Consider the following 18,818-nt stretch of genomic DNA (forward strand, 5'->3'; position numbering starts at 1 on the left):
CACATACGTTTCTATGTCTTACTATTCCTCTCCTCTAACTCCCCTCCTCTGTCTACCTTGTACTATAAGATATGTATACTAAGTACATTATAATAACCAAAAATGATTTAACTATCCAACATAATCATAGTGATCTGAATCATATAACTGTAAAGAGCATTTGTCTCATGTGTATAGTCTTCTTAGGAATATCTAATGGCTGTAATTAATGTGCAAGTATGTTTCATCTAATGTATGCAAAAATGATGCGCTATCCATTATTGTATATTATTTCTTCTATGTGAAAATGTTCATTGTTGCTCTGTAATAAGATAATGTAATATGCCAATTGACCCTGTAGCTTTTTTCCCTGAGCCTTCATTGAAAATGGGCACCCACCCAGTCGGACTTTCCTGGTAAACAAATGACAAATAAAAATAAATAATAATAATACATGAATACATTTCTAGGTGGTATATGTTACTTTAGCTATGTTGGTTTTCTCAGCTAGTTCTCTAACCATCCAACATGTGCGTTTAGGCCTCTAACTTTATTTAGAGCTTCATCAAGGTGAGCAGTGTCAAAAGCCTTGGCTATATCCTGGTGCACTATATGAACTACTGGGCTGCTACCTAAAGCTTTAAAGACTTTCCTGAAGATATTTACTAAATTAAAATAGACATGATCTCCCTTTGACAAAATCATATTGATGTGGGTCAACAGCAATATCATTTTTATATTGTAACTTATGAAATCCATTATAATATGTTCAGTGACTTTGTAAGTTAGACCTGTTATGTTGATGGGTCTTTAGTTCTAGGTACCTGAGTCAGAACCCCCTTTATGGAAGGGTATAACAGCAGCCATTTTTCATTCCTCTGGAACATACGCTGTGGTTATGTTTAACATGAACAATTTTAGGAGGAGTTAATTAAGTAACAGCATCCATTTTCAGGAACCACAGAGGTGGTATTTTTAGCTTTAAAGAGTGAGTTAGGACATGTTCTATAATGATCTTTGTGAGGAAGGGGCTTGACAGTAAATGGAACTTTTTCTGGTGTGAAGTTGGCACAATATTTGTCTGCAAGTATTAGCAATATACTTAGGATTAGAATGGACAATACTAGTATTAATTAATTTAGAGTATTGCTGAATGTTATTTCTTAATTATCTAATACAGTTAAAGAAGGATTTATGATTATCCTTGGCTTTGGATGATAGTTTTAATTTATGTGCTGTTTATGTCCCTTATGAATACTACTAGATTTTTGCTACATTTTTGTTAAGAGTATTTAATGCGTGTAAGTTTTGACTTACTAAAGGCTTTAATTACATACAGATCTTATTGATGCAGGTGTCCCACTTGAAATATTCAATACTTATTTTTTATTTATTTTTATTATTTGTTAATTGGTTAAATTAGCTAGTACCCTCTACAGCCATGACCAGACCCTTAAGAAACATACTGTGAATTATTTCTATATGAGAGAAAGAAAGAAATTGAATACTGTTGTAAACAAAAAGTTATAGAAACACAGTTAAGATCAGTTATAAACAGCAATACAGTAACCTGACTAATACATAAATATGTAAGTACAGGATATGCTTTCTGTGGGTGGCAGGTAGATGTTGTAGTCATTTACAAAATGCTGAAGCCAGGGGACACAATTGCAGCAGGTGGTGTTATGCTGCATTAATGAGAATTTGACAGTAGTGGCAAGATCACCAGTGGGAGTGATGCAGACCATGAATGGCCCAAGGTAGGGAGGTGAACTCTCCCTTGAATGGCATTGCCTGCAACACCTGCTGAAAAGGATGAGGTAGACCTTCATGTCTGTGACTGATGGGCTGTGCACTATAGAGTATGAACATGGGGGGGTGCACCCATAATGACAGCCCCATCATAATGCACCAGGCTCACTACTACTTACTTGGTGGAGGTACCTGTAATGTTGGGCACACATACAGTGGATATCAAGTAAAGTTGATACCGTGGTAGCTGGAGAATCATGAACCAGGTATCAGCACTGAAGAAGGGTGGTTTACCCGAAAGCTTTGTTTGGAATACAGTGTTTTGATGTTGGAATTGTGCTGCTATTTCATACATACAGTGGACTCAGAGGAGTGGTGGCCATGTTTATGACAGTGGCCCTTGTGCATAAAAGTAGGACACCCCATGGAAGCATCAATTTCTGCAAAGATGCGTCCATGGAACTGAGCCTATGAACCAGTCATTTCAGGCCCTAATATACATCAGCATGCATGCCATCCAGTATGCTGATCTTATCCACCATGACACTGTTACATCTGACAATGTCTGGACCTCTGGACCATTGATTTATGCCTCTCATGATGCCTATTTTATGCAGCAAGCTGGAGATATGGTGCAGTGTCCACTAGCACAACTCTCTGTAGTGTTTTCATCATGCTCTGAGGTGACACCTTATGCATGTACATGAGCAGCTGAAGTCTGGGCACTTTGTGTTGGGCTGTCAGGCATGTCATGTTCTTTCACACCTGTTGAAGAGGCAGAGATGGTTTCCATAGGTGACACAATAGTGTCAGTGGATGTGGATGGGAGGATGCTCCCTCAGTAACCATTGCTAATAGTAGCACTGTGCTATCCATCAGTATCATGGCAAGGATCATCAGGCTCCAATGCTGCACTGACATTAGACATGACCTGTTCTATCATGACTGAACCACATGATCATGTATCTGTGAAGGCAGACAGACAGACACCTGTGTGTATAAGTGCTGATATGTGAGAATCCCACACTCTAGTGTCTGCATCTGAGACATTCCCGTAGGGGAGTTTTGCTGATGTTTACTGCTGGGATGCTGAAGCCAGTGGTGTACCATAGCATTGTGCTACTGCTCTAAGACAATAACAACCTAGTGTACCTCTGACAGATGTGTGATGTTGGGTTCAGTTGGCCCCTACATCCAGATCTCCACCAAGTATGAGTATCCTCTCATCGTCCCTGAGAGGGACAGCAGGATATCTTCTGCATCAGTGAGTGTGGCTGATGACAGTGGACCACCCATCTGTGGCCATTCTTTGCTGTACAATGGCTTGGGCCTTTGTGCAGATGTACAGTCATGCCAATGACACTGCAGCAGATCTGTTGTGCTTATCTATTCTGGCCTCCAGCAGCACTGACTTCTGTAATGATGCCCTGCCACACCCACTCCCCTAAGACACTGTCAGCACTGTCTGTGTTCAGAATGCTCTGTCCGTTCACAAGTCGGGCCTGTAATGACCTCTCTATCACTGCTAGGAAAACTCCATCTGATGAAGTTGTTTTGTTACTATTAACATTCCTGTACATGGGAACACAGTCCAATTGTAAGTGCTAGGACACAAATATGAAACTCATCAGCTGCACCACCTCAGCACCCCTGAAAACAGACATGCTTACAATGAGTGGCATGCCTGCTATACACCCTTCCATGCCATCACTCTATAGCAGTCCAGTCAGGACAGTATGGAGACAGATGGCAGTGAAACATGTGTCCTGTGATCAATGGCCATGGACCTGTGTCCCTCAGAACCCACCTGCTGCTGACACCATTTATCAGGTGTGCCTCCTCCACCCCTCTCCTGTCTTTGTGTGCCCCACCTGCAGTACTGTAGCACAGTGTACTCAGTCTACCACATGATTATGTCCATGTTGCAAAGCTATGAGGGTACCCAGGTGATTCAGCAGTACATCAGGTGTGCTATTGTTGACTGGACCTGTGGCATGGATGGCTATATACACCATTCCAGCCTCGCAGTGTTGTATATCTCTCTATCTGAAAGTTACTGTTGAGAAGAACCTCACAGCTATGGTACATATGCATCTCAAACCATTGCCGTCATGTGTACTCTTACCACAATATCTTCAGACCACTGAAGTACCTTCAGAAGGAAATCTACATGGTATGGTGTAGCTAAATAGGTACAGCCATGACCACCGCAATGGTAATGGTGGCTTGTACTGTGTTATTACAGGGCCTCATAGTACAACAATTGTGCTAATGAAGCAGTTTTTATTGAATGTTTCTGAATCACACATCCGGAACAGTGCATTAATAGATCCACAGTGCACTGTGAGGCCTGTGGACAACCATTTGAAAATATGAGACCCACATGACCAAGTTCTGTAAAATGGGATTGAATGGCTGAAAAACATGTTACTAGCATATACCAAGTCTCAGATGGCAATTTTTCAGCCTATTCCCTTTTCTCCAAGATATGGAGTTGTTTTATATATGATATATGTTTGGGGTGTGGGTGGGGGGGGGGGGCAAAGAGAAGAGTGATGTTTGAGACTCACTCTTCTCCTGGATTTTCACTTTTTCAGTGTAATGGCACTTGATGATTTGAATACCAACATTTCAGTAGGTGCCTGCCCATGAGCACTCACCGTAGCCACAATTTGTTCTGCTCATGCCTGATTCATTTTATACTGCATGCATACCCACAGGTTTCTGCAACTCAGACATTGATCTACAGGGTATGATGACATGGCAGTTCTATGATTTGCTGTATGGTGTCATGTAAATGTAGAGTAAAACTGGAAATCACCCTACCCTCTGTGACATACTTGAATCTGCTCCTCCTTTTACATGTCTGTTGTGGTCATGCAAAATCACACTAGCATTGGGCTACATTGCACTACCAAGCAGCCCATCAATTATGTCTAGCTGTCTGTGACAGGTGTCATTGCAACTCTGCTATCATTTCCATTCTGGTTTCACTGAGGAAGTGGCTATGGCTTCTGGAAAGGCTGATGTTGAAGGGGATCTTGTATAGTGCTGCAGGGGAATAAAAAAATATATCTATACCTTCTGCATCTGCACCACTAAAAGTACCTACTGTGGGACTCATATGAGAGCTCCTAGTAGAAGGTGGATGCCTGACAGTGTCTAGCCAGAGCAATGAATGATTCCATGGGCATCATTCAGTCTGATGAGCAATACTCGCTTTGGTACAGACATCTGAAGAGGCACCATATTGGCCTTCTCTGTCAAAGGGAAGATGATGGTAAGAGGGTATATGAATTCAACAGTATGTATGACTAAATAATTACAATTGCAGGTATTGATGTTTTCTGGTGTGCTTTTTGTATTTCCTTTTTTCTGTTTTTCTGCAATGGAGGAGGTACAGGAAAACAGACAGATCTGCCAGAGGAGGTTGCCATGCCCATCCAGGCACTGGGGTATGCATAAGATCACTGTCCTAACTACCTCAATTGCCTAACTGTATGCATTTGCAATGGTACTAACTGCACCTGTGTCTTTAGGTTTGCTTAATGAACCTCATTAAAGTTTACTGATGCCTCCAGGCATTTGTCTGTTTATATCCTGCCTTTTCATATTTACATTAATTATCCAAAACCATGCTGCATAAAAGTTATTGAAATATTTTTATCTCAAAGGTTACATGATGGACATGATTAATTGCATTAAGCTTTGCAATAATACTTAGCCTCTGTCAAGCGTAGGTAAAGAAATATTAATTCTTGTTCATATAATATTTATTTGTGTTGACATAAATTTCACATTTCTCTCAAAATCTCAGCAACTAAGTGGCACAGGCAAAGCTGCTTAGCTCCATATGATAGCTCTCTGCTGGATGAACAAATTCTGCTGTCGGTATGTGTGTGACTTGAGTAGTTGCTGGGATATTATAAATTGTTTATAAAATATTACAAACATAATAGTTACTATGCTTACTGTGACTTATAACATCCAGTTTAAGATCTAGAACCTAAAGAATAGTGCCACTATAAAAATAGTTTATGCTGAACAGTTTGCTAATTTCCCTTTTTAGTAACCCCTTTGCTTCCAGAGGCATGAACATTTATTTGAAATGTGAAGACATAATCTGATTTTTTATCAAAAAGCATAGGCTCTGTCAATTGGAAGTTACAGTGCAAACTTCCCGAGCTCTATTGAAGGAACGAACTAACAGCAGCAGTGCTTATAGATTATCTTTGCTTTGTTGTAACTTTAGCAGTGCTTTTAATTTTGCTTTACTTTAACTTTACGTATACTTATATAAGTTTGTTTTGCTTTATATGTCTATAAATATGTAAATGGAATAGTACTGCCTTGGCAAAGCATGTACATGCAATGGTACTGGCCTTGTTAATGTGAGGCATTCATGACACAGTTTTCCTGTGGCATACATGCCTTGGGTGGAATACTGCACTTATGGGTGTAGGTCTCTGTGGTTGGTGCAACTGGCATAATTATGTGCCTCATACCTATATGACACCTTGTGGGTACGTCACACAGGATTTGCCACTCCCCACTGTCATACTGACTGCCCATTCTACAGCCCATGCCTGTGCCAGTGACACTTGGTAAACCATATGATGCATGCAAATGCTTGGCTGCCATGTAGCAAGGCACTTGGTATAATGTTTGTCAGGGCGCACTACCACCACAGTGATGGCACATTGTTTGTGCATTCCTGTCAGTATTAATAGGCGTGTCGTTTGTGGCCTGGTGCCATTCTGTGTGATACATCCCAGTAATAACCAGATACTATATGCTCTTACTCATGACCTCTTCTGTGTTGTGCTGTTTTAAGTTGACTATTCCTGCCTAGCTTTGCTACCCATTGCACTCAGTATGACTGAAACCCATACACTGTGATGCAGTCATATGCAACTATGATGGGATGCCTTTCATCATATCTCCCCTGTAGTCCACATTGTTCTGTTGCAGGTAGTTCTTAGGCCTGTATATTGCTTTTGAGTTGTCACTGCAAAGCTTAATGCAATTCCCTCATTCCACGGCCTGTTGTACATGCAGAATACCACAATTTTGCTTTGCGTTTACTTTATCTTTCTCTTTTTTTTTTCCTTTGTTGTTTTGCTTCTCTCCACTTCTGTTGCATGGCAGTTTTTGCAGTGTCAGCCACAGAGCTGTATGAGGCATGGAAGTTTTTGCAGTGTCAGCCACAGAGCTGTATGTGGCATGGCAGTTTTTGCAGTGTCAGCCACGGAGCTGTATGTGGCATGGCAGACTTTACAATGACTGCTCCAGCCTTGGCACCACCTGCTGAGTCTCAAGCAGTCTATGGGGTAGTCTGTCTGCAGGGCAATGAAGGGTATGAAAGGTAAGCTTGTGAGGAGTAACTTGGAGGGGTCACTGGTGGCTTGCTTCTGATCTTGCTTCTCCAGTGGAGGGTATAGGTTACCCATCTGTGTCACAGTGGGGTCCAACTAAATCATAAGCAGGAAGTGCTGGGTCTGGTGATGGCTGTGGTGAACTAACAACTAGGCAAACAGATTGGCACCTGAAATGTGTCATCATGTGGCTTTCAGAGTTGCACAGCTGACTGGCCGTTGACAATGGAACATCACTGTCTAGGCACAGCTATTTGACAACCACAGAAGTGACTGACTTCTATATTGGCTCACCATTTTGCAGCATGGCAAGAAGTTCTTGCTCTACCCTTTTCAAGTTCATGGTGTTCCCTTGCCTTGTGTGTTACTCCCCTACCTGGTTTGTTATACACTCCCTCCCATTGCCAAGTTCCATTCCTCAGTCTGTCTGCATCGCTCCTTTGTGGTCCTCGCCATATGTGTCAGAACCTCCCATGTCTCTCTTTGCCTGTAATATTTGTTTGTCTTTCTGGCCCTGCTGCTATCCTTATTCACTCCTTCCTACCCACTCATTTGCCTCCTTCCTACAAAAAACATTCCCCATGCTATCTTTGTCATCTACTACTCATAAAAAGTGATCTTTCCCCCCCACACACAAAAAAACTCCTCCCTTACCCCATACCACACTTCCCTTCCCCTGGCACTCTTATGTGTTCCATTGCTTGCTTTTCCCTGTTTCTTACTATCCTGTCCATCCATTTCCTTCCTACTGATATTACAAAAGTGGTAGAGACTTAGCTGTATAACCCATGTCTGGGTTCTTGGCTGTGGCAGTGTTGTGTGCGAGCTGCAGGATGTGTATGGATGCCCCTCATCATAGGTATGCTGTCTGCGTGTCACTAAGTCTAGATCACATGACCCACCACTGCACAGTTCACAACCTGACATAATGTAAGCGATTTCTCCAGCGATGAGCCTCTGTATGCATCTTTAGGCCTACTATGCACATGCTGATTTCCTGCTATTGTATGCTTAATTACCATCGGGTCACATTTTTGACAGTGCTATCACTACATGGCTCCATTATTGGTAGTGGTATGTATTCTGCTGTAATCCATATAATTCTTTAATGCAATACATATCGTTCTAACATTAATGCTAGCTTTTTGAAAACCAGTGGCATTATATTCATACTTCTGAGTTTTTACATTTGCTTCACAAAAGCATGTCTTTTGAATGACCTAGGTTTCATATATCTGCAATGTTATTTCAAAGCAATGTTTTAAAACTGGAAATGTGTGCTGAAAGTCACAAGAACACCAAACAATATAGCACACCACTAGAGAACCAATTTAAAGCTGACCAGGGTCACAGAAGTTGTCTAAAGAATAATAGCAAGCTGGTATAACGCTTTAATAAGTGACAACACGTTGTCGTCCTCACCACAGTAGACTTCATCAGATAAAAAACATCACCTTCCAACACTGTATTTAAATACAAACAAAATCTAATTATCCAATAGGAACCAATGTTTATATCTGTTACAGCTTTGCCAAGCCTTTTCAAGTTTGTCATCTCATTCTAAAGCCCAACACCCTTAGTACTGCTTCGTTTTAAACCCTACATATACTGTTACCATGAATTTTAATAGCTTACAATCACCATTTTTAAAATTGCTACTCCCTTCTATATAAAAAACCCTCTGTCTATTTCAGCTTGCATTGCAGCCCTTAATTATATTTCGTGTTGAAATGAATCTGTGTGCTTGTCCACACTCAGCGAAGGAGCATCATTATGAAGTAATATATTCATTACATGCCTTTTACAATATAACCGTTAGTTGAAAACACTTGGGCATAAATCAGATTCAGATCAGTAGATATCCCTCGAAGTCTCAGAAAACTCAGTATGCAACCTATACTGAGTCAAAAACAAACCAAACAGAAACTTTGCAGTGTGGAGGGTGCGGAACATTCCATCAAGGAGGTCTCCCGGAAGTGGCTGTGTAAAAGGAGACACATTGATTCCCCTACGGAATAAGTTACCACAGACACAGATTTCAAGGAAGGAGAAGTGTCCCCAAAGTCCCCACCTGATGGCGTTTCCTTTGGAGACATCTTAGAAATCTTACACCAGCGGGGTGATTGTACAGCCCAGAACCTTTCCCCGGAGGAATAGGTGTTATTGGAAGCTTTCAGGGCAGGGCTGGCCCATCTACTGCCTGGGTGCCCCCCCCCCCCACATACCACTACCAATAATGGAGCCATGTAGTGATTCACTCCTTGAATTATGTTATGCACCCAGTTTACTAATAATAAAGGATTTCAATAAAGGATTTTCAATAAAGGATATTCCATTTTTAACTCAACTGTGGACTACCTACTATTTTCTATTTTATTATTTTGTAGTACATATTTTATAGTTCGATTTCTATTAGTGAACTAAGTGCATAATATAATTCAAGGAGAGAACTTCACACCCTCCACACTGCAAAGTTTTTTCTTGGTTTGTATCTTTAATAGACAGACAATTGGCATTCAATGAAATACATTTAAAACAGAAACACTCCGGTCTCAAGTACATATTCATGCATTTCAAAGCAAATTCTATGGGATGGGCAAAGCCTTCAGCCCTATACAGGGGGCTGCAAAACTGTACCCTCAAAATTAACATCAACTCTGGGTAACTTCACTGAGGAGATAAGGATACATTTCCCCCATTTCATAAACTATTTGATGAGGTTTATTTTTGATGAATCAATAAATATATGAAATATATGAAATATCCACCAGTTGAATTTAGCACATTTCTTTCAAATGTCAAAAGACGATCCTCAAATAACTGAACTCAGAAGTCTGAAAGATAAAATGCTGAAAAAACATCTTTTTTTGCCAGAGAGCAAGTCCCACTGCACCCCCACACCCCATATTAATTAAATATACCAACTTCAAGACTACAGCACAGTGGGGAAAGGGCAAACTCTCACATCTTCACTGGCATGCAGTCTCACTGAAAAAAGTCATTTTTGTTCAGCTGATTTTTAATCAGATGTACCGGCTTTTTCACTTTATGACAAAGTGAATTGTTGATGAAATGTAGGTAACCTCCATTAGCCATATCTCCTGATCCCATCCTTAATAATCATTTATTGTTTGGCACTTCTATGGTGTACATTTAAGTGAATCTTTTAAGTGAAAATATTTTCTACTGTACCTTTGCTGAGGTAACTGGATCTGTATCTTTGCTGAGGTAACCGGCATATCACCATCACCAGTTTTACTATGTGTATTGATCTTATTAAATTTGTACAGGAATTCTTTAATTGATGATAAATGAAGGATAGCTGTAAAAACAGCTTGTGGATTGTTAGTCTAGGGATATGATCCTTGCTTCAGATATAAAGGTCCAGGGTTCAAAACCAGACCAATGTTTGCTAGACTTCTAAATGCCCCGGTGGTTGTTAGTCTAGTATATATCTATAAGTAAACTAAAAGCAACAGGGCCTGGTGGAATCATGTGGTCTTAGCTGTGTCATTATTTAAGCAGAGGCCACAGGTTCCTAGCATCACATCCAGTGACAAACTTCACTGATGCCCCCCTCACACACTGTCTAGCAAGGGACAGATGTTTAAAGGTTTCCACTGTTGGCAGCCAACACACTGACAGCTCAAGCATGCTTCCAAATTTTGGGGAAAACAATATTAGAAACAAAAAGTTAAACATCATGTTGAGAAGTTAGAATTATCTGTTTCTATAAACACACACATATGTACTGTATTTGCATATGTATATATCTATATACCCAACTACAAGCATTATCAGTAGAAATATATATATATATATATATATATATATATATATATATATATATATATATATATATACACACACATACACACACACACACACACACACACACACACACACACACACACACACACACCTATATATATATATATATATATATATGTATATATATATATATATATATATATATATATATATATATATATATATACATATATATATATATATATATAATCTATGTGTGCATATGTGTGTGTGTGTGTGTGTGTGTGTGTGTGTGTGTGTGTGTGCGTGTATTACATAATATTTGCACACATATACACATAGACATATATTATAAGATCTGGTGATATTTTACCAGGTTATCGCATTCCTAGAGCTACATTCATGGCATAGCTACATTTTATTTCCTATAAATATACATTTTTTGCATACCATCATGTTGTACTGTTTTAATGTTTAAGCAGCATCTTATCAGATGCTCCAGTGGTACCTGAGCTTACTGCAGGACAAGGCTGACAGGGCTCTCCAAAGAAATAATCTGGGCTGCTGCAGCAGCATTCTGATATTGTTGTCATTTTGAGGAAAGGACGGAGGCAGACACCCTTCTTAAACTCTCTGTAGCAGGTGCTCCGAATATGTGTGTCTAAAATAGGAAGAAAAGAGAAATAAAATACATCAGAACATTATTTCAGCTCAATCCTCCTCATTTAGGAAGTCCCTGGAAGCAGAAAGCAAAAAAAAAAAAGATTTTCAAAATATTTGTTTAATGAAATTAAAAATGATCTCCTTTCCGCCTGTCATATCACTAGCACATGAACTCACATGCAAAATTTCTTTACAGCATTGTTACTGTTTCTCTGCAGTGTTTAATTGCGGTTCTTCTTCAGTGTCTCTGACTAAATATTCTGTTTCTGTACACCAATCTCTTATTAAACATTGTCAGTAAATGCTACAATTAGAGTTTGCTGCTATAACATAACCTGCTGCATTCGGTGTTCAGTCTGTGTCTGCATCACATGTAATCACTTGTGGCATTTGGATTGTATATAGGCTAAGCTTTCTTTCCCATACTATTGCATATTTGTTTTACTTAACTGCTATGCATTTTCTCAGCTAAATTTTAAAACATACATTTTTACTATCTGGTATATTTTTCATTATCTAAAACTGAAAGACAAGCAAAAACAAATTATACAGTTAACTAGCTAAGCAAATGAGTCAAAAGAAGGGGCAGAATGCTCCAAACTGTCATTTCACTGAAACTTAGCATCTATGCAACTACTTTCTTATATGTGTAGGCATCAGCAGTTATATTATAACAGAAAAGTGTACTGCTAGAAGCATTTAGTGACAAATTGTCTTGTATTGAGAGAGAGTAAAGAAAACACACAGACACACATGCAGACACAAACACACACACACTATATATACATATATATATATATATATATATATATATATATATATATATATATATATATGTATACTCCGCAAGGGGGATCCACCTTGGATCCTGGAAACTACCGTCCCATCAGTCTGACGAGCCTTATCTGCAAGGCCATGGAGCGTATTATCATGGAACACTGGACCATACCCAGTTTGGGTTTGTGAAGGGCCGATCCTGTCTCCTGAACCTGATTGACTTCTTCAAATCAGTCTCCAGAGCCATGGACAAGGGTAACGTAGTCCACAGAGCCTATCTAGACCTTGCTAAGGCCTTTGACACCATCCCCCACTCTGGAATCATAGATAAACTTACTAAGCTGGGCATTAATCCCTATATCACCCAATGGGTTGCTAACTGGCTTACTGATAGAACCCACACTGTAAAAGTAGCCGACTCCAAATCCAGCTCCAGACAAGTGACAAGTGGAGTACCTCAGGGCTCAGTCCTGGGACCGGTCTTGTTTGGCATCTACTTCTCTGAAGTAAAGGCCAACACTAAGGGACTCTAGCTAACAAAGTTTGCAGATGACTGCAAACTGGGAGCCATTATTGAATCCCCAAATTATGTGGATACTCTACAAAAGGGCCTTACAGAAACAGATGCTTGGTGCCAGAGCCATGGGCTCAAGCTCAATGCCAAAAAATGTATAGTTATCCCCTTTGGGAAAAAACATGTACCCATGAATTACCATATAGGTGGCAGTACACTAAACACAGAAAGTATGATAAGAGACTTAGGGACACAGGTGAACAGTGGTCTCACCTTCGATAACCACATCGCCACAACAGTCAGGAAATCCTTCTATGTGGCACACCTCATCACTGAGGGCTTTTCATCCAGAAAAAAGGAGGTCATTGCCCTACTGTACTCATCCCTCATTAGACCCATTATAGAATACAATGCCCCGTTTGATATGTACCTCTCAAGACATCTGCAACAACTGGAAAGGCCACAGAAATACCTCACTAAAAGAATCACAGGCCTAAAGCAGATGCCCTATGCTGACCGCCTTAAAAAACTCCAGCTATACTCTGTCGCATATTGTCTACTCAGAGGCGATCTTTGCTTAACATACAAGGCCATGTCAAACCCAGAGCTGTTGGACATGCTACACTTAAAGAAATCCGAATCCCTCAGAGCCACATGCTCCAAGGATCTAAACCTTGTCATCACAATAAACAAAACATGCTGGAGGGATAGGTTCCTGACCCAGAGACTCCCCAGACTCTGGGATAGATTAGCCATACATGTCAAGCAGAGTGCCTATTTGGCCCTCTTCAAATGGAACCTTGACGTTTGGATGGGAGAAAGGAAATTCACCCCGGGGATCATGTCAGTAACCCTGCTAGACAGGGGTCCAGGGAAGTAAATAGTTTGGGAAGAAATCGCCAGGGAATTGTTATGGCTAGGCTTGTATAGGCCCTAGGGCTGATAGCCTAGTACCAGCCTATGAACCTATGAACCTATCTATCTATTTATCTGTATATATATATATATATATATGTTTACCATTAAAATGTTGCCATGCAATTGCACGGCTATGAAGTATTCGAACAACAGATGTTCGAAAACTTCATATGTGGGCAGGTTAAATGAGCGAATGGTATATTTGCGAATGGACTGGGCATTCACAAATATAACGTTCCCTCATGTAAAGGGATCGCGGTACAGTGCAGTTAGGGAAATACATCCCTTTCCCCACTGTAGTGCGATCTCGGAGTTGGAATAATAAGTTAGGGTGTATGGGTGGGTGCAGGGGGGCTTGCCCCTCTGCATTCACAGGAGATCAGGAGATTAGGTGTAGGGATTAGGGAGTTGCGGTAAGGGTGGCATTGCTGTTAATGCCGTAAAATGTTGTTGTTGACATTTTCGGCATTAACGGCTATTTTTCGACATTAGGGCTGTTCGTTTAGGTGCAGTTTCGGTACAACACTTCGCTGTTTTGTACCGTTTTTTTTATAAATTTCGAGATATTGATAGTAAACTATATATATATATATATATATATATATATATATATGGGGCTACTTTACATGATCAAATTTTTAAAAAGTGGACTTTCACGTAATTAAGGCCATGTGATTAACTGTTTAAAAATTCAAAGGAATTATACTGAGATTGCAGTACAGTTTGGATAGTAGAATGTGCCTTTTTCCCCACTGCACAGGACTGAATCTTTTAAGAGGTCAATGTGGAACACAAGCCCTAGTAATGTATGACAAACAGTCAGAATGTGGAACAGCCTATTTTTGCACTGTGCAAAACACGCCATTGCTTTGGCGCCTGGTAGAACATTTGTAAAATTCAATAAGACCCACTTGAGTCAGACCCAATACATAACCACACCATAAGTACATAAAACAGCACTTCTGAACAAAATCAAAATTAAAACCATATGGTTATTAATATCACTTGCTACATTTACTACATTTTCTAAGCAGATCTGTTGCAAGCCACACAATCGATTCCACAAAAAGACTAAGTGCATGAACAGCATGCTATCATACCTCATATGCATTAGATGCACTTATCGTATGCTGTTGTGGTTTGCATAGCACCATCTAACACATGTTTTGGCAGCTTAAGATCACAGCAGTCCAGTTCTTCATTCATTTTAATTGTTAAAAAAGAGTTCAATGTTTTTACACTGAGAGACTGAAGCAATCCAGTCTTTACTTTCCATACCACCCTAAACGCTCTTTCAGCTTGTCCGTTTGAGTGTGGCAAGCAAAGTAGAGTCACCATCAGCTGCTTGAAGAGTGTCAGTTTCTCATCAATGCAAATGTCCCTCTGAAAGTGTGCCCAGTACTTGGACACACATGAGTGGGGCCCATCTACTGGACCTGTCAGGCTCCCTGTGTCCTCAATCTGATATTGGGTAAACTCATTAATTGATTGTTCAACCTCAGCATAATTTTCACAGACACCCAGATGGAAACCAACATCCTTGATAAGTCCTGAAGAAATGTCCAATTTTGTGGCAGGATTAATAAGGAATGCAGCATCTTTCATTAAGTGATCTTGCATTGGAAACTTAAATTAAATTTGAAAACTATGCTGGCATTATCCTCCTCATGGCTACTCATGTACTGTTTGACTTCATAGCCAATATGCAGCTCACCCATTGGCAGAATAGAGCTACTGTCAGTCAACACAGAAACAACACCATGTTTGATTAGTCTGACAGCAGCTGCAGGTCTGGGGAGTCTGTCAACATACTGCCGCAGGAGTTTATGCACAGTGGCATGCAGTGTCGGTAACTGACTTTCTCGGTGCTGAAGCTGAATGTTGAAATTGAATAAAGGTTCCAGTACATACTTAAGAAACATAAAAATCATACATAATTCATGGCTCTTCAGGTGTTTGATGGAAATTAAGTCAATGTTAGAAGACCATGGCTCTGCAGACATAAATATGAATCTAGAGCTGGCCACATGTCCAGGGTTCTGTTAATTAATTACCTTCCCAAGACTCAGCCATCTAGTAGGTGCATACCTAATAATGTTGAGGGGGGTCAATGTCTGTGAACAAAGCAAATCCTTGCATTTTTTGTTGTCTTTGTGCACTGGAACTCAAATGACAGTACACGTGTGATATAAGTTCTTCAACTGGTGAATGTAGGGCTTTTACACCAACCTTATTATTACATAGATCTTCCAGGAGGCACAGACACCCCATGTTTATAATGGTGGGCTTCACCTCCTTTAAACAAGATCGCAAAGAATGTGTTTTCCAATCACTGAGGCAACATTGTCTGAAGAAAAGCCCATAATGTTGGAAAATGGAATGTTAAATTTTGTCAGAGTGGACATTAAAACATCAAACAATGCATGCCCAGATCCTGACACACACTCTGGCATAAGAAGGAACCATATTACATTTTTGCCTGCCTTTTCATCAAGGTACCCAACAAGGATCACCGACAGTTTGTCACCTCCCATATCTGTGCTTTCATCCATAGACACACAGAATGTGCATTTCTGGCAGGTGGCAGTAGTGTTGTCCTGGTTATGAGGCCCCAGAACATCCCATGCAATGCAGGCTGCCTTCGTTGATTCACATTTCATTTTCCTGAAAACATCTTGATCCTCTCCTCATTTCTTCATAAATTTTAGGATGTGTTCTCCTACTGCAAATGATAAGTTGTGCTTAGCAAGGAGCGACACAAAACCAACCTCTACCTCAACAACCTTCGTACTCGCTAAACTCTGAGGTCCAAAGAAGTCTGCCATAGTCCTTCCAGCTGCATGCTTGCAATTCTGTCTGTGTTTCTCACTGCTGGCATTTCTTTGCAGATTATGTTGGTCACCATGATGGATTGTGAAATGTGTATTACAGGTCTTACAGAAAACATATTTCATTGTTTGACTATTCAGAGAAAGCCAGTCAAAGGCACTTGTCCAACTTGTCTGAAAAATTGTGTATCTCCTCTTCTCCTTTGGTGTGCCATCTATAGCCATATCCCTGTCCGCATTGTAATCTGGGCAGTACTCTACCAACGAGCTTTGTAAAACAGTGGTGTTACTGAACAAAGTCAAAGAAATGGGGCTGTACAACAGAAGGAAAAAGTAGAACCATTTCCTCAAAATCAAGGATTTGGGGCAATAGGCCCACAACCTACCCACATCACTGTAAATTTCTTGTCTTTGCACCATCTTCTTCTCCTGCTTGTCTCTGCTCCTTTAGCTCACTATAAAGGCCTGCATGATCAGATTACTCACTCCCTTGCTTCCAAGATGACATTTGCAATCCTTACACCTAACCTGTGTTGCAGATGGGGGAGTGATTTTCATTGCAAATTGACATTTTGCAGTACACTCAAAGCACCCTTTATTATATTTCAAAATCCATGTTAAAGATAAACAAACCCAGCTTAACAAACGTACTTGCAAAACACTTCAACAAACTGTAGCATGAGATGTGCCTAAGCAGTAGCAATGAATATATAAAGTACAAACATCATGACAGTACTACCTGCATTTCACCGTCACCACTTCAGATGTCCTACACCCTGGTCTGTACCTGACAAAGGTGCCTTGAAAAGTTAATAAAAACTATGCCCGTCAGTACTTTTACAAGAATGTGACATTTAAGACATCATGTCTTGGAACAGTGATGACCAAAGAATGCAAGATTGCACATATTTAACTACAAAAAACAAACAAAGCATAAAGGCAGACATACCATATCCCAACAATGAACATTTGTAGAAAAAGAAATCCTAATAGACTACTTTAAAATCCAAACAGCACACTTTAACTGCAAAAGATCCATTATAAAGAAAACATACAAAGGCTACAGTGCTGCTAGCATGAACATACTTCGTTTCCAGTTGTGGAAACACTACTGGAAAAAATGCAACTGTGAGTAAAGATAAAGCGGACCAGAATGAGGGACAAATCCAGACCTAATAAAGAACACAAGATAGTGCTACTATTAACCTGAGGCATTGATAGAATAAGAGAATGTGAATTAATAAACATTATCTGAAGAAGAAGCCTATAACTTTGTCATTTATTAAATGCCATGCACAGCATTTTCTCCAAAAGACACCACCCTACCTCTCAACGAACAAGAGACAAATCTAGAAATCTTCAGGTACAATCAGAGACACTTAAAATATTAGTGAAACTTGAGACATTAATGGAATAGACAAGATGAATTAACAATTTCTGAAACAAGGTTATACTTTTAATTCTTGTCATAACTCAACAAATCAGCAACAAATCCAGAAATAATCAGGGGCAGAGACGCTTACCAATATACAAATATTTCTAGCACAGGCATTAATGCCCTTCTAGCGTGTCAGTACTGCCAATACTAAAACACTTGTTCCCATAAGTGTCCAGGCTATTCTTAAAAATATCTAAACTAGTACTTGCTTTAATGTAATTTGGTAGTTTTTTGCATGTACCAGCTACTCTGTCAGAGAACCAATAAGAGCACTTCTCATTTCTATAGAATCTCCTACATAGATTGCCTATTCTCTACTACTTTTTGATAACCCCAAACATTCCCAGAGACAGTTGTCTCTAAATACCCTATATACCTGAATACTTGCGTCATTGACAGAACAAGAGAATATAAACAAGATTATAATTCATCATCTTATCTGCAAACATCATCAGTTTTAGTAGGGCAACAATACTTCTAGATGAACAGTTGAACACCAAATAAGCTGCGGCATGATTAGTGCTTTCGTTTTTACTTTATTCACAAGAACTTCATGAGAGGATGACGTTCTTTTGAATAAAGTAAGAATAAAGGCAGATTCTTTAGCTAGTATATAGTCGCTCCAAACATATTCCAGGATAATTTAAATCACCTTATTATAGTATGTCACCTTTACAATTCAGGCAATCATCTAAACGTTTTGCATACATGATATGGAAATGATTTGCCATATTTGCTGTACAGTGACAGTACTATATACAGTTGTCTGGTTGTACCTGTATGAATCCAAACAGCCACTGTCT

General features: G+C 39.8%; 1 protein-coding gene across 1 annotated transcript in view; it reads right to left on the reverse strand.

Annotated features, from left to right (window-relative positions):
* Positions 1-18,818, reverse strand: part of FBN2 (fibrillin 2) — a 2,449,070-nt gene that overhangs the window by 1,184,630 nt on the left and 1,245,622 nt on the right. The window contains exon 16 of the mRNA XM_044060803.1: positions 11,386-11,538. Coding sequence (XP_043916738.1) covers positions 11,386-11,538 — 153 coding nt within the window. The remainder of the gene's footprint in view (positions 1-11,385; positions 11,539-18,818) is intronic.

This window comes from Protopterus annectens, chromosome 2.part0, assembly GCF_019279795.1.
Source record: "Protopterus annectens isolate FY-2018-M chromosome 2.part0, PAN1.0, whole genome shotgun sequence".
Lineage (NCBI taxonomy): Eukaryota > Metazoa > Chordata > Ceratodontiformes > Protopteridae > Protopterus > Protopterus annectens.